The sequence below is a fragment of the Alligator sinensis genome, unplaced genomic scaffold (genome assembly GCF_000455745.1).
Source record: "Alligator sinensis unplaced genomic scaffold, ASM45574v1 scaffold740_1, whole genome shotgun sequence".
NCBI lineage: Eukaryota > Metazoa > Chordata > Crocodylia > Alligatoridae > Alligator > Alligator sinensis.
This window is the reverse complement of record NW_005841964.1, coordinates 2,226,685-2,243,442: the sequence shown is the minus strand read 5'-3', so window position 1 is coordinate 2,243,442 and position 16,758 is coordinate 2,226,685. Positions and strand designations below refer to the sequence as shown.

Below are 16,758 nucleotides of genomic sequence, written 5' to 3'. Positions count from 1 at the left end.
CAGTCATCGGGGCCCGGCCCCAGGCGCCACGAGTGTTCAAATATCCCAGCCAGTGGCTGTGCAAGATAGGCACCACATTGGCCTATCCTGCCAGATAGGCACCACATTGGCCTTCTTCCAATCTTTGGGAACTTCAGCAGAGCACCAGGAGTTCTCAAAGATCTGTGCCAGGGGCTGACCTATGATGCTGGCCAGCTCCTTGAGTACCCTTGGGTGTAAAGTATCAGGGCCGGCTGGCTTGAAGGTATCCAGGCTGCCAAGGTGTTCCTTCATGATGTCAGCTTCGATGGAGGGTAAGGAGTCTCCCTCACCTGGGCCTCCCTGACCCACAGTGGGCAGGGGCGTCCCATGGGAGTGGTGAAAAACTGACGCAAAGTACCCATTTAGCAAGTTTTCTTTTTCATGGGCATCGGTTGTCAGTTGTCCCATCTGGTTTAGCAGGGGTCCAATGTTGGCCTTGCTTTTCCTCTGGCTCCCCACATATCTAAAAAAGGACTTTTTATTGTTCTTGACATTTGTAGCTAGCTGGAGTTCCATCACAGCCTTGGCTTTCCTGGTTTGCTCTCTGCAGGTCTAGACCAGTGCAGAGTATTCCTCCTTGGTGATGGAGGAATCACATTCTCTTTTGTGATTTTTTAAAAAATTTATTTCCACTATAAACACTTTATTTCTGATGGTCTCATCATCTCAGCACTGTAAAAAATGCAATCATTAAAGCAGAAAGTTCTGTATTGTTCTCTTCAAACTCTACCACTGTCGTTCCCAAGCCCAGATGGGAAAAGGAACTTGAGCCAACCACCCACTCTCAAAGCAAAGTGGTAACAGAAACCCAGGGAAGATCTCATTCCTAAAATAGTTCAGAAGTTATAGGTGGGGGGAGTTAATTTGAAGTGGATTACTGAATTAAGGATAAGCCGCTCCACCAATTGCTGTAGCTTTTATTTCAAAAAGGTACCACTTCTCCAATCAGCTGGAGCTTATCATCAGCAGTCACGTGCAACCAATCAGAGAAATGGTGCCTTTGAAGTAAAAGCCACAGTAGAAAGCTGGAATTCTTTAATGGTGCCATGCAGCTGTTTTTATTCCCAGCTAATTCATAAGACAGTTCTTTGCAGTGGATAAGGAACCTAATCCAGTGAAGAATCTGTGTTCTGTCAGTAGGTTGATGCTATGAATTCCTCTGACAAAAGCTTCAGGGAAACAAAGACAGAATAATATTACCATAGCCAAAATGGAAGAATTTAATTGGAGCATGAAATGTATGAACAACACATGAAACTGGAAAAATGGCACATCATCAAAGCAATGAGCTATTACTAACATGAACTTTTGGAGTCAGTGAAGTTCGACGGGAAGACTCAGGTAAAATTATATCCAGAAGTGGAGAAACAGTACTTTACTCCTGCAAAACCATCAACAGGGAGTACAGTTATACTGAACAAAGGCACAGAAAAGATATTACTGGATTGGAAGCCTGCAAAGGAAAGAATAACAACTGTGCAACTCTATTCATCATGCAGAAATCTAACAGAGATATAATGGTATTCACTCACAAATTATTCAAAAGAAAACAAACCAAAAGTATTTCTATAACATGATAGAATGTGCCACAGCAGAAATGTTACCACATGGCATGCTAATAGTAATGGGCAGTTGAAATATAGATAGCTGGGGTTGTGAGTGAAATATGAGAAAGAGTGGAATTGGAACCAGGAAAAGTGGTAAAAAAAACCCCTAATTTCTACAAGGCTGATAATCTGTGCCTAGAAAAACAGTATTTTTGCACCGATATACATGACTGTCACCAGATTGATTGATTTTAGAAAAACAGATTGGCCGTATTCCGTTAAGCAGGAAATAGATGTCAGAACTAAAAGAGGAACAGATGATAATAGTGATTATCCCTTCAAACAGCACAAATTAGGCTCAAACTAAAGAAAGTACTACCAACTCCTCTTCACTGCCAGGACACATAGGGTGCCTATGTGCTCAGGAGTGGGGGATATTTTAAACAGAGCAGTTCTCAGAGAGGCTCTCTAATTAAAATGCCACAGTGTCATGTGTATTAAGTCCCCATGTGTTTAAAATTACCGTGGAACATTTTAACTAAAGCTCATTCAACCAGCTTTAGTTAAAGTGCCACAGTGGACATTTTTAAACTGGCAGGGGCTTATACCCATGATGCTGCAGCAATGCCGGAGCATTCTAATTAGAACGTGGAGAAGACACAATTAATTGAGTCTGCTTCTGAATGCATCGGAACACATGTATAGGCACCCCTAGGTTGTAATTCAAAAATAGTGTGGCCCTAGGTAATAAAACTTAAGCAGGCATTTCAAACAGTTGTAGCAGGCTTACCTTTCAGAGCTTGGGTTGAGTCCCAGGCTTGAGATTCTGCTATTTTGATTGGTGGAGCCCATCCACCAATCAGGAGGCAGCAAGAGAAATAAAGTCATGCCCCTTTCCTGAGGGGAGGGGGAGAAGAGTTCCCGCAGGCCTGGTTGACGACTGTAACATTGTCAGGTCTGGAAGACTTCAGGCGGAGCCCTGGAGAGTATAAAAGGAGCTACATGCCCAGCATGAGGGAGATGCATTGGGGATGGAGCAGAGAGAAGAGCAGGGCTTAGAAAAACTGAGAAGAGCTGCTCAGCAGGGTGAAGCAGTAGCCTGGAAGAGCCCTTGAAGACTTCTATCTTCAGGGAGCTGCAGATGGCTCCAGCCGTTAGGCTCTTGGTGCATAGCACAGCACACGGTGTCCAGACCCTGGGAACTGCGTGAGGTGGCTCGGGTCTGCAAACTTTGGCGTGTGGCCAGAGACATGGTGCACAGGCTGGTGCGTGGAGCAAGATCTTTGGAACCGCTTGGGTGACTCAGGTCACCAACCTTCGCACAAGGCCAGGGGCTCAGTGCAGGAGGCGCTGCACAGAGGGTGAGAGACCCTGGGAGCTGCTTGAGGTGGCTCGGGTCTATAGCTGCTGGCATTGGGCAGCAGCTCATTGCAGACGATGCTGGACAGAGCATCCCGTAGCAGACCAAGCCCTGGTGCTGCACAAGGCTTCCTGGGCCTCCAGCCCCTAGCACAAGGCAAAGTGCCCACTACACACAGCGGTGCATGTGGCCCTAAGCCAGGCCAATGGCAGTGGAGTTGGGTGGCAGGAAAGCCTGGCAGGGAACAGAGCTCAACCTGGAGAATGGAAGGCAACCCTCTGGGACAGTGGAGTAGTAAATAACCCTGGAGAGAGGGTTCTCATAGGGGAGGAACCCCCAGGGTTGTGAAGAGGTACTACATGGGCCGCTCCTGGCTGATATCAGGGGGCTTAGGAGTCTTTGCGGTCTCCCTCTCCTTTTCTTTCCCTCCACCTCCTTTCCTGTAGTGATACTTTGGGAGTGGGGCCCTCGCCCTGGAGGGCACCCAGGTAGTCTAAGGATTGCTTGTTATATTTGTAGACTGTGACTTATAGTTTATGTGAATAAATCAAAGTAATAGTTTGTATATTAATAGAGTTATATGGTTGCCTGATCAATATCCTTTGTTCTGGGTTGTTCTATTCGTTTGTATTTTTTAATAATAATTGTGTGTGTGTGTGTGTGTGTGTGTGTGTGTGTGTGTGTGTGTGTGTGTGCATAATCTGTGTCCTTACCCTTTAATGGTTTTGTTGTAATAGTAAATTTGTATATAGTTAAGTAATTGATTGACTGAGCCTGACTGTATAGGGGACAGAGGCTGCTTCTGGGTTGTTGTGTCCCTCCACAGGACACTGCCCTGCCAATAATTCTCTCAATTGGAGAGAGGAGTACAAACCCATATATACCTGGACAACACAGTGAAATCTACATTAACAGAAGCTTCTAACTTGGGTCCATATGGAATTGCCTAATTACTGTCTGTGTCCATAAGACACAAGAATGTGTGTTGTAGTAGGCAGATTTTGAACAAGCAAAATAAAACCCAAAGAGATTTGAAAGGAGACAGCAAAGAGAGAGATGAAGAATTTGAGAATCTGATTGTAAGTGTCAGAAAGAGCAGCTGAAAAAGAAGTGGAGAAGCTTCCTTCTAGGATCTGTACGCCACATGGCACTGAGCAAGTACTATTCTCTTGGAGCCAAAATTGGGTAATCTCCCTCCAATTTTCATAGTGGAAGTTGCCTATGATAAAGATTACATGTTTATGCAGTTAGTCTGGATGAATGATCAAATTTCTGTTCTATGACAATCCAACCTTTTGTAGTAATTATCGTTGTTTTCCAGAACGTGAACCTGCCCAACTCTGGTTTGGGCTATCACAGCTTCAATCCATAAGGCTTAATGGAAAATGTGGGTAAATCAGTTAATTGTAGTACAAGGCACTCCCTTGTATATTAAATATTTGTTGTCACATCTTGGAAAACTGATTAAATATTTTCCATGCATTCCCCTATTGAAGCAAAGGCGCTTGTACACATGACGAAAATTGGCTGTTTTTGTAGTTTAATTGCCTCACGCTGTACATGCGCAGGGTTTTTTATGATTTAAATGAGTTTGCTACGTTGCAAACTAAACCACATCCGCAAGTAGTTAAGTTTGCAACGTAGCTATTTGTAATGTTGGAGGCTTTGACAGCTCACCTCCTACTGTGGGAGAGGTGAGCTGAAGGCAGAAGCGGTGAGGGGCTGAATCCTTTTTTTTGGTGTTTTTTTGTGGATCTTGCCTGCATCTCCCATGCCTGGGGGGCGAGCTGCCAGCGGACCAAGTGGCCCCTGAGCTGTGGAGGGCCCCGGTATTTCCTTTCATGGTGGTGGCACCCTCTGGGGCCCCCCAGGCGAGCTGCTAGCAGACAGGTGCTGCCCCAGCTCAGGCTTAGGGAACAGTTGGATCAGGCTGGGTGCTGCCTGTGAGCTGGGACAGCAGCTGCTCACTAGCTGCTTCCCCTGGTGGCCTCTTGGGGGCACTGCTTCCATGATGGGAAGGTCTGGGAGGAGGAGAGGTGGGCAGGCTCTGCAGGGGAAAAAAAAAAGTTTCAGGCCCCCCCTTGTCACTATTTTTATTTCTCAGTCAAGCCTGCCTGCACGAGCTGGTGCCGGGCTATGCAGCCCCTGAGCTGCATGGGGGCCTGGTCTTTCCCTCTGTGGTGGTGGTGCCCCCCCCCCCCCCCCGCCTCGGGCGGGGGGGGGGGGGCCCCCCCCCCCCCTGCCGGGGGCCGCCCAAGTGTGGTTCTAGCTGCATGGGTGCAACCCCAGTTCATAGGCAGCACCTACTGAATCCAACTTTTCTCCGAGCCTGTGCGCTGAAAATCCACGAGGTTCTTTTCCTTGCGCACACTCAGGGAAGACTTGGATCTAGCAGGCACTGTCTGTAAGCTAAGGCAGCACCCATGCAGCTAGCACCCCACCCGGGGGGTGCCACCACCACGGAGGGAAGGACCGGGCCACCCTGCAGCTCAGGGGCCGTACGGCTTGGCAGCAGCTTGTGTGGGCAGGCTCCACTGAGGGGAGGGGGGGGAAGTAACGAGGGGCCTGATCCTTTTTTTTTTCCTGTGGAGCCTGCCTCTCACATGGCTGGAGGGCAAGCTGCCAACAGGCCCTGAGGTGCAGGGGTCCCGGACCTTCCCTCCATGGTGGTGTTGCCCCGCAGGCAGCACCTGCCTACTAACAGCGAACCCAGGTGGCCCTGAGGGGGGTGCCACAATCGCAGAGGAAAGGACCAGGGCGCCTGCAACTCAGGGGCTGCTCGGCCCACTGGCAACTCGCCCCCGTGGCCATGGGCAGGCTCTGCAAAAAAAAGAAAAGGATCAGGCCCCACACTGCTTTATTTTTTTCCTCAGTGGAGGCTGCCTCTGCGAGCTTCCGTATCAGTGAGTGAAGCCCCTCAATTAGAACGGTATGTTCTTAATCGTCACAATTAAATACTCACCATTTTAATTTAGGGGGCTAAACCCCTACATGCACAAGTGGCACAAGATAACAGCTTCATAATAACTGGCATGCAGTAGCCGTTTCCAAGCACGGCTGGCTTTTCCTTCAATACAGGTCCTTCAGTCTGCACATGAACATTTCTTTGAAGTATGAACTTAGTATTGTGAGCTAGTATTCCATAGATTTAAAGGACCTACTGCCACGTCCTGTGCATTTTGGCTAGGGACAGAAATTACACATAAACTGATATAAGTGATTAGAAACTGGTTTAAACCTGTAATAGAACAGAAGTTCGGTGCACATAGACTGAATGGTCAAAACTGGTTTAAGATAGACCTGGATGGATGTAGTATCAGATTGAATCACTTTAGGTTAAAACGGTCTACAGAAACTCTCTCCCAAATACCCTCTCAACTCGAGTTACCTCTCAGATCCCAGCGTCTCAAGATGATTTGTGCCCCTCCCAACCCTTATTTGCAGGACAGGTAGGCTAGCCTTGGCTGTGCTGTCTGCTCAAGCCAAGCCAGGCTGGCCTCACTTCCAGGCTGTCACAGATCTGAGGCAGCAAAGACTCTGCTCCTTAGCTTGAGTTGTGCCTGCACCTGTCAGCCCAGCATGGCAGTGGGGTGGGGAAGGGGAACAGAGCCCCCTGGCCCCAGCCCTGCCCCAAAGCCCTAGTCTGCCCAGTTGCATGGAGGGTGATTCCCCTCCCTCCCCTGCACAGTGGGGCCAATGCTTACCCTGCCCCTGCAGGGGTGGAGGAGGGAAGCAGTCCCCTGCGCTGGTGCCAGGACCAGCAGCCCAAGGTCTGCCCATTCAGGAGAGCCCCATGCCTCACAGAGTTTCCCTGACCCAGCCCAGGATCCCAAGACCCTGATCTGCCCAGATGCTGGGGGGGCAAGTGTGATTTCCACCCCCACCACCATGCAGCCAGGCTGGTGTGAGTCATTGACGTGTAGAGGAGAAGGGGAGGAAGCAGCATCCTAGGCCAGGCTGGCCCCAAGTAGGTATTTGCCCACATATGGGGAGTCCCAGTCCTCTGGGGGGTTTTCTCTGGCTGTCCCAGAGTCCCCCAGAGCCCTGTTCCTCCCTACCACAGGAGCCAGCGAGATTTCCCTTCCCCTGCCCTGCATGGTAGAGCTGATGCTCAGTCTGCTGTACAGGGAGAAGGAGGGAAGCAGCCTCCCAGATCGGTGCAGGCCTCAGCAGCTGGAGGGCTGCCTATGCAGAGGGAGCTCCATACCTTAGGAGGTTCCCCCCCGGCTCAGGTTCCCCTACAGGACCCTGGTGGATTCCCTCCCCCACATCCTCCCCTTCATGGTCAGGTGGATGCTCATCCCAACCCCACAGATGGGAGGGGAGAAGCAGTCCCCTGGGCTGGTTCTGACCCCAATATTTATGGGGTTGCCCATGTGGGGGAAGCCTCATGTCTCAGGGAGTTTCCTCACCCCACCCTGGAGGAATACTTCCCCCCTCTCATCTGCAGGGGCAGGGAAAACATTGGCTCCACCACTAAAAGGAACGGGTGGAGGGGGGAATCTCCCAGGCTCCCGCAGCAGGAGAGGCTGCAGCTTGGGGGACCCCAGGCCAGCTGGGGGTGAAGCCCCCAGATGATTGGGGCTCCCCCCCATGTGGGCAAACACCTTCTCGGGCCCAGCCTAGCTGGGGGACTGGTTCCTTTTATGTCAGTGACTCGCACCAGCCTGGCCATGTTGGGGGGAATCACCCTTGTGTGTTCCCCACCCCCCCCCAGCTTGGTAGAACAGCAGTTCATTATCTGGGGCTCTTCAGCTTTATGACTCTATGGCCAGGGACAGACATTCAAAAAGCCTGAGCCTGAAATTGATTCAGTTTTTGCAGGCTAGTCTAACCTGGCTAGGCTGAACCGGTTTGTGACCACACAGACATCCCCTAATGACTGAAGAGCCACTGCAGTGGCTAAGGCTAGAAGCCGGGGGGCGGGATGCTAGAGCATCCCTCCCTTCCTTTTTACAGTGCTGAGCGGGGTGGGGGGGGCATGGCCATGGCTTGGCAGGACATTCTGATTAGGGAGGACCCCCCTCTTTGCTGCTCTTGACCAGCGAGGGAGCCAACACGGTGTTACACAGTATTTACTTAAACAGCAGTGAAGAGCGTTTATCAGCCCATCAAGAATACAAAAGCTCTTCTTAAACAACTTTTTCCAAGGAAGGAACAGAATGACATTACCAGTTACCTGTTGATTTGCTGCAAAAAGCCCTAAGCAGACAATATCCTGATTGCTTTACACAGACACCTCTCAGCATTAGCAAGCATACCACATGCTGGATACAGTCCGTGCTGTAGGAAGGGGGGGAGAATCCCTGCTTGATCTGGGAGTGGTGGGGTTGGGAGTTGGGGGGCCACAGGGGGAGGCCAGGCAAACGCTGCTGTGCCTGTCATCTCTGCCAGAGCAGAAGGGAGGGGCCAACCCAGCTCTTTGGAGCAGAGAGCCCCACCCAGCACTGCAAAGTATCTGGTATGTTGGGGGACTCTGGTTTAAGTTAAACCAGGAAGGGTTCTGGAAGGCTAGGGATAGACATTCAAAAAGCCTGAGTCTGAATTGATTCACTCTTTGCAGGTTAGTCTAAGCTGCGCAGCTCAAACTGATTAATAACAGGACAGGCATTTTCTGTTAAATCAGGGAATGCAAGCATGTACCTGCAGTGGCTCAAGCCAGAAGCAAGTGGATGCTAGAGCATGCCTGCCAGCCACTAGCAAAGGGGAGAGAAGAGAGACACCCTCTAAGACTCTCATCTCTCCCTGCTGAAGCGGGAGGGTATGGCCAGACACCAGCTGGGGCTTGCATGACCCACAGGATGCCAGCCACCAGCCTGGGGGTGGAGGAGGGATGGGGGGAAGAGCTGCTGCCAGACTGAGGAGTGGGGATGGGGAAAAAAGTTATTTTTCTGAAGCAAGCATGTATTGAACACAGCAATTTGCAAAGCATACAACAGAAAACAACCAAAAATCTTCACCTAAGCTAAGTTACAGCCCAGTAAAACACACTATATGCAACTTATTCTAACTTAAAATGTAAAGCAGGAAGACAAGAGAAAGCCTTGCATAAGTCTTACTAATCCTGAGGGCAGAGTGTCTCCTTACAGCCAGGCATTCAGAAAGGCTTTGTTTAGGTTTTACAGGTTCTGCTTTATAATGTAAATTTAGCTTTCTGCATTCTTTGGTCTGAAACTTACTGCCAGAAGCTGTCTGCAACTTCCTTTAACTCCATCTCCAGCACATATTTGTGATGATTGTCAGGTATTTGCCAACACTTCCCACCACTCAGTCTGGTCCTGCAGGTCTTAGCTCTGGGCTCACAGGTGTAGGTCTTGGATCAGCACACAGGGGACTAGCTTGCCTCCCCCTCCCACTCCAGGACCACTGTGGAATTAATCCCCTGCCTGGCTACAGGCAAGCTGGACAGAGGGAGGAATTAGCTCAGTCTCTGCCTGGCTGCAGGAAATCTGTGGAGCTCCGGCCAGGGCTGGCAAACCCCAGCTGTGGTTCACAGAGTTTGCCAACAAGGGAGAGAGAGGACAGAGGGAGGAATTTGCCTCAGGGGCTATGGCAGGTCAGCGTCTGGCCACGCCTCACCCCTGCTCAGGCTAGAACAGAGGGGAGGGGCCAGCCCAGCTCTCTGGAACAGAGCCCAGCCCAGAGAACATGCCAGGATGCTGGGGGTCTCTGATTTAAATTAAACCAGCAAGGAGTCTGGGACAGACGTTGCATAAACTGGTTTAAGTCAATCAGTTAAGTCTGATGCTACATTCAACCAGGTTAATCTCGAACTGGTTTCAGCTATTTTCAAACAGGTTTATGTGCACTGAATGTCTGTTCTGTTACAGGTTTCAACCAATTTCTGATCACTTAAACTGGTTTATGTATAATGTCTGTCCCTAGCCTATTTGCTTAGCCCTATTCTCAGTAATAAAACTTGGCCTCTTTTACAGTGTTAAAGAAGTGATTTATTTTCTTACTTGATTGAAACACTCCATGAACCTTTAATAAAATTACAGAATACTTGGCTTTCACTATATAAGGTGGGTTTTTTTTTAAATCTGGGGTGCAGTTGGCATGTGAACACATAGTGCTTCTATACACAATCACAGTGCCTACTCAAAAGTGCTGGAATTCCAGTGTGTCGGAGCACACTTGATTAATCAAGCCTACTGGAGCATGGCAATTACTGCACTCCAGCAGCCTCCTGCGTCTTGTGTATAAGCATCCCTGCACTTAAAAATGGCGGAGGGGGCTCTTGAGCTAAAGTTCATCAAACAAGCTTTAGTTCAAGCACCCCTGCTGCCATTTTTAAGTGTGGGGAAGCTGATGCACAAGAGACAGTGATGCACAAGAGACTGCCCCCTCCCCCCGCCACCCCAGAGCACATGTAAAAATGGAAGGGCAGCTAACAAGGAAACTGACTGCTCTGGTGCTGCAGTTTTGAGCCTCTGGTCAGTGGATGGTGACTCATTTAAAGAAACAACAGAAGTTACTAGGAAAAAATGGGATAGCTTACGTAGTTATCAGACCAGCCAGCCTGTTAGGGAAAAGGACTTTTCACCTAGATTTCAAATTAAGTTTTAAGGAAGTTCTTCTCTTAGTTCATATAATCTTAAAAGCCTACTATAGTCTTAAAGCCTGTAAATTTAAAATCTACTATAGTCTACCCCCTATTATGTTTTGTATTCAGTTGAACTGTGGCCATAATTAATCTACTATGTAGTGATCTTTTATACCTTGCTAGTGGTACATAAATCGTATGCATACATTATATGGACAGCAAAACATAAAACACATAGTAATAATTTGGTGCAGCAAAGCATGTCATATCAATCCACTCTGTTTAAAATATTGGAGTAAAAACAGTACACGCATCAGTGCACTTTTCAGCTACCTCTTAAATTTTGAGAATTGCAGTTATTAATTTTTAGTATGTTTTTAGAAAATTACCATTGTTTGTACATGAATGATTTTGTGAAATTTGTAATATTTTTTATTACAATTGACCTAAGGTTTATAAAGTCAGATGAAGATTATTTACAGATTTTTTTTTTTTTAATAGAGTTGGAGTTGTTTTCATCTTAAATACTAATGAAGAAATTGATGGGAATGAAGATGCTGGAGTAGCTCTTTGGAGAGCTTTTAACTATATTGCAGAAGAATCTGACATCTCTCAAGCTTTTATCTCCATAATCAATGTTAGTTCCTTAAACAGATAAAAATAATATATAATACTTTTTTGATTTCCCATACATTTAGGGTTTCTCCATTTTGGGATTGTATAATACAGCTTCTTACACTTAAAACAAGATTGTTCAGCTTGCATATACTGAATGATTTACTGAACCATTTTCCTGCTCCCCACACAAATGCATTTGAGTTGTATTGACTATCTATGAGTTTTGTTCAAGAAGGTAAAAGAAGGTAGACACTTATTCTTTAGATATTAATATTTTCATGTGGAATCCATTCTGGATTTTTCTATATGGCCTTTTTTGCCTGCTTTTTGTCTTTGTTTCTGTACAAATTGGAATAACAATATCTTAAATTGTGTATTTATTTCTGCTTTGAACAACTTCTGTAGCCATCCAGTGCAGTAGAGAATGGGGGAGACTAGCTAAGACAGTTTCATTACCTGCATTTTTGTCTAGCATGCTTCACCCTATTCATGGCTCTGGAGAACTTCGGAAGTCTTTCAGGCTTACATGTTAGGGAATAAGTTAAATTTCTTATGTTAAAGAAGTGAACTTCAGCAGGGAGCTGTAGAGACTAGAAAGGGTAAATGGATAAACTGAAGTGAAAGATCTATGATGATTCTGTAAAATAAGTCATTTTAAAATAGATCCAAAGAACAGGGCGCAAATAGATACAATCATTCTGTAACAATGTTTAATATTATGTGTTTTTTCTTACTTTCACTTGCACTATTTCATTTTAGAGCCTAGAAACTTAAGGTAATATAATACCTGAGAGAGAAAAAAGGACAGAAACGAGAAACTGTAAGACTGCTTTAAGACAAAAATAGAAGTCCAGAGAGCTTAAGGAATGTAGGGGGATATACAGTGTAGTTATTAGCAGGGACCCTTGTTTTCTCTGATTTAAAAAAATTCCCACTTTTCAGATGAAAAAGGTAACCCAAAATTCACATTTTTCCATGTTCAGAATGAAACACCACTATAGATATATATCTGTATATTAGTTGTGTTTCATTTTAAACATGGAAAAATGTGGATTTTGGGTTACTTTTTTAAATCTGCAAATTGGGGGTTATTTTTAGTTAGAGAAAACCAGGATCCTTGGTTATTAGGAAGTTTTGTTATCCATGGCATGATCACAAAATCTTCAGAATTTATGAAGATAATAGTAAAAACGAGTATATTTTTCCATATTATGAAAAGAAGAGAACACTAAATATAACCAAGACACACATTTTTGCATCATCATAAGCCTGAGAAAGTTATGGCCACAGGCAGGGGTGGATCCAGAAGGGTACATGGTCATACTCCACCTTTTGGCTCTACACCACATGCACAGCAAGCTTTCTGAACTCAATGGCATCCCAGCAGAGCTTCTGCTAGAGCTCTGCATGTGTCGTAAAATATGAGCTCACCATTTGGTTGGTGCAAGGTCTGGCCAGAACTTCTGCTTTCATGCAGCTCTGGAGCCCAGTGTGTGTGTGCTGGAGTGATTCATCTTTTCCCCTTCCTCGCATTGAATTCAGCGGCAGGGAAGAGAGGCGCATAAGCACTCCCCCTGCGTTCTGCTGCTCTGGTGAAGCCCCCAGCTGACCCACCCTCCACCCCAAGCTCTCACAGAGCTAAGTCAGCACAGTGGCAGATGATGATGCAGCAGCAAGGGAAGGCATTGTCAGCCACCCCCTGCAGCTTAGTCATGCTCCCTGAGGCTGTCCCTGTTCGCAGGGGAATGGAGATCCCTGGGTGGTGTGCAGGAGCCCACCCAGGGACTCCCATGCCTCAACCCCAGGGAGCACAATCGGGCTGCAGGGGATACGCAAGCATGGTTGCCTCAGTTGCCTGTCTGCAGCTGACCGATATCTGTGGCTGACATTGATAGGGGCTGAGGGCAATGCTTGCCTATGCCTGGCAGCCAATCAGGGATGTCCCACCTGCTCAGCTGTGCTTGGCAGTCTCCTGCAGCCGGGGGAGCCTCCTGGAAGGCATGTAGAAGCACCCACAACTTGCTGGCCTTGGCCAGTGCAGGGAGCCTGAGTGCCTTCCTCACCAAAGGGTAAACATGTTCTGTTCACTCCCGAACTAACCTGCCTGCACTGCTTACAGAAGCCTGTGTAATTTTGATCAATTCCACCTCAAATTTTTGAACGTCTGTACTTAGTGTATTTCATCTGCAATGTCAGACAGTGATCCCTGACCAAACAGAGTTATTACTTAGACAAGTGTTAAACATTACTTAAACAAGTGTTCTGATGGGAAATCCTGTGTATAATCTGTTTGTAAGCAACATACATAATAACAATAAATGATTAAGACAGCATTTTTTGTGTAGCTAAAATAGCTTTGTCTTGTACCTGTTTTAACATTTTTGTAGATGTTTCATGAAGTGAAAGAGGGAGATTTTCTTACTGTGAATCATGTGAAAAACGTTCTTAGAAATGAATTTCCTCGTGCTAATGTTCCAAGTATACTGGGTATTCATTCTGAATATGATGAGGAAAGGAAGGTATGTTTGCAGAGTGGTAAGACTTTGTTTTTCAGGTAAGATGAGAAAGGTTTCTAAAAGTTATATCAGTTGAGTGCAATATTTGCTGAGTCAGATTTTTCAGATGTTGCAATATTGGAAATGTCTTTTTTGATCATTGCCCTCATTAGTATTGACTACTAGTAAGTGTACAGCTATGACTATGGTAGATATCCATTGACAAGTTCATTTGTTAAACATCACTTGTATTAGATGCTAGTTTACTCAAGCACTCTCAATAAGGAACAAATCCTGACTTCTAGGTGAATCATATTTTCTTGAATGAAAACATAACTGGTGGGTACAAACATTCTAATCCAGAATTGCAATTCTTCATGTCAGAAAGTAGAGAAGGCAGAAACGTACAGATATTATCTTGTGTCTGAGTGGAATGTAGACACACTGGGAAGATTATCAAGGAATTTTTTAAACCCAATTGTAATGAGATGAAATATATATCTCATGACAGATAATTTTGAGAGGCCAACCTGAGAGTAAAAGAAAGGCACAGTAGATGTTCCTGTTTGTGATTGGGACAGTTAAAGGAAAGGAAAAAAAAGAATACTGAATTTTAACAAAAGTAATGGAAAGGGCTATTTTCTTCTACTATAATGATGTAGATATTTTTCTTCAGAAATCCATAGGAGCATTATTTTCATCCATGTATTTTCAACCATATGTAATCTGTAAAATATGCATTATTTGCTTATTCATTATGTGCTTAATATTCTTCAAATAATGCAAGGTAAATAATAGCTCTTAGCAAGAATGCTATAACATGGTATATAATCAAAGATTTAAAAATAATCTTTATATGGATTTACAGAAGTTTTTGTTCTTTTAAATAAAGTATGCTTCACATGATGTTTAATTGTTTTGTTTTCCAAGCTACTTTCTGAGACATTCTAATAGAATTGCAATTTCAGTTTGCTCACTACTACTCACAAAAATGGACTCGAGCATACAGTACTTAGACATTAGCGTTTTTTGTCTCTTGATATTAGTTTTATTTCTTACTACAGTCAGCCACATTCTGTTTAACTCCATGATATTCCTGATATAAATAGGCAGGAGCAACCTTTTATAAGAAGATTGGCCTGGGTCCATTGCCTCAAGCTCTGTTTAATGGTGTGCCCTTTAACAGTGAAGAGATGAATGCTGCAGAGTTAGAGACAATTATTCTCCAGAAGATCATTGATGCCACTGGGTTCTTCCAGAGGGCAGTTTTCATGGTATGCTTAGCATTTCTAAAGAAGTGTAAGGTGAAATACTTGGCAGTAGGTTGTTTTAGTCATACTTACACTCTGTATTTTTTATAATGTTGTGGCTTGAAATTAATGTTATGAAAGTTGAAATAACATCCTTGCCTTAATTTGCAATTATGTATTTGAAACTTAGTATATTTTGATTATGCAGACATTAAAGTTTGACCAAGCAGATGCTAATCTTTGGAATATTTTCAGGCAAAAAGTACACATGTAAGAAAATTTGGACCCGATATATTAAAATCTCTGTCATATAGTATTTATATATTTCTTTCAGTTTGACCATTCCTAAACTTAATATATACATTTTTAAAATTAAATTGAAACACATGAATTTAACTACTTGGGGTATGCTTATCTTAATTTTTTTAATAAATGGGGATTATAGAGAATTGATTTTTTTTTTTTTTTTTTACTTTGCTACAGGGTTTGTTAAATGATCAAATGGACACAGCGGATTTCCTCATGGAACAATATAATGTAATTTCCCGTATAAACCCCACCATTTTTAGTACTGAAAGAAGATATATAAATTTCATTTCCACTTCAGGTAAGCATTTTACTTGCTTGCTGTTGTCATGTTTTTTTCAGTTCTTATTTGTAATAAATTGTATTTTAAATTTTGCAGTTCCTGTTGATACAGAAGATTTTTCAACTTTCTCCTTTTTGGACTCACAAGATAAGAGTGCTGTAATTTCTGAGAACATGAAGTATTTAACAAGGAAGGGTAATCTTTTTTGTTCAGTCTTTTAATCATGTAATAGTTTGACTTCAGTGACACCAAGAAAAATATTTGTACAAGTTAGCATTTTTCTGGAAACTTGAGATAAAAAGGAAATGTTAGCATTGGTCAAAGTGAATATATAAGAAGATTGGCCTAAAACAAGGTTTCAAACTCACTCCATCCCACAGGTCAGAACTAGCCTGTGGGGCTTTCATGGGCCAGATTGGATCCAGCAGCAGCAGGGTGATTGGCAGTGTAGCAAGCAGCACTGTGTTGACACAGCTCACACGACCTTGCCCCCTTGCTACCAAAGGCTATTCCCATTAGGTCCCCATTGCCCTGAATTCTCTGGCAGGCCCTGTTCCACCCCTGAATTCCTGGGGCAACTGGGAGCCCTGCAGGACAGAGGAATTGGTTCAGTATTTAGCCTAGGGGCTGTATGTTTGACCCCCTGGCCTAATATAAATCTGTGTGTGATCCCTGATACTCTTTTTTTTTTTTGGTTTACTACAACAACCAAAGGCTTTTGGGATTGTGAGTCTGCCTGAATAACTCTGATGTTGCTAAAACTTAGAATCAAAATTGTTAGAATAATGAACTGGAGTAATAGATTATTTTATAATACAGTCACAAGTCATCATGAGCAGTAAAACTGATTGATTCAGCTCCCCAAAGTAAAAAGTTTCTTTGTTACTTCATTCTACAGTTCTGTTATTTACATCTTAAGCTTAGATAATGAGGTTGTCCAGTTCAGCCACAATAAATTTAAACCTGGGGGTCATTTCAAAGCTAACTGGTAGTAAAGCAGTGCGAATAGATGATATCCTTCTACAGTTATGCCAATACATTCAAACATTATTCACCAGTTAGGAAATACACTCTTCCTCTTAGACAGGGTGGCTCAGGGAGTGTGGTGTGCAGTTACACTCCCTTTCGATTTTTGGCTCCTGTCACGGGCGGGGTCCTACAGGAGGGCCGTGATCTCCTTAAGGCCCCCTTCCTCTGTGCCAAGTCAGCCCAAGGGCACCCTCCGATTCTCGCCCACCACGTCTTTGCTGTTCCAACATATTAGGGAGGCTGCCTTACGTCTTCTTGGACACAGTTACTTCTGGCCCCACAAACTCCCCGACTCTTTGTGGG

At 44.9% G+C, this 16,758-nt stretch overlaps 1 protein-coding gene across 2 annotated transcripts in view; it reads left to right on the top strand.

Annotated features, from left to right (window-relative positions):
- UGGT2 (UDP-glucose glycoprotein glucosyltransferase 2) overlaps positions 1-16,758 on the top strand; it is a 235,857-nt gene that overhangs the window by 100,165 nt on the left and 118,934 nt on the right. For both annotated transcript variants that reach the window (XM_025200352.1, XM_025200351.1), the window contains 5 exons: positions 10,976-11,111; positions 13,480-13,611; positions 14,697-14,861; positions 15,321-15,444; positions 15,523-15,621. In XM_025200352.1, coding sequence (XP_025056137.1) covers positions 10,976-11,111; positions 13,480-13,611; positions 14,697-14,861; positions 15,321-15,444; positions 15,523-15,621 — 656 coding nt within the window. The remainder of the gene's footprint in view (positions 1-10,975; positions 11,112-13,479; positions 13,612-14,696; positions 14,862-15,320; positions 15,445-15,522; positions 15,622-16,758) is intronic.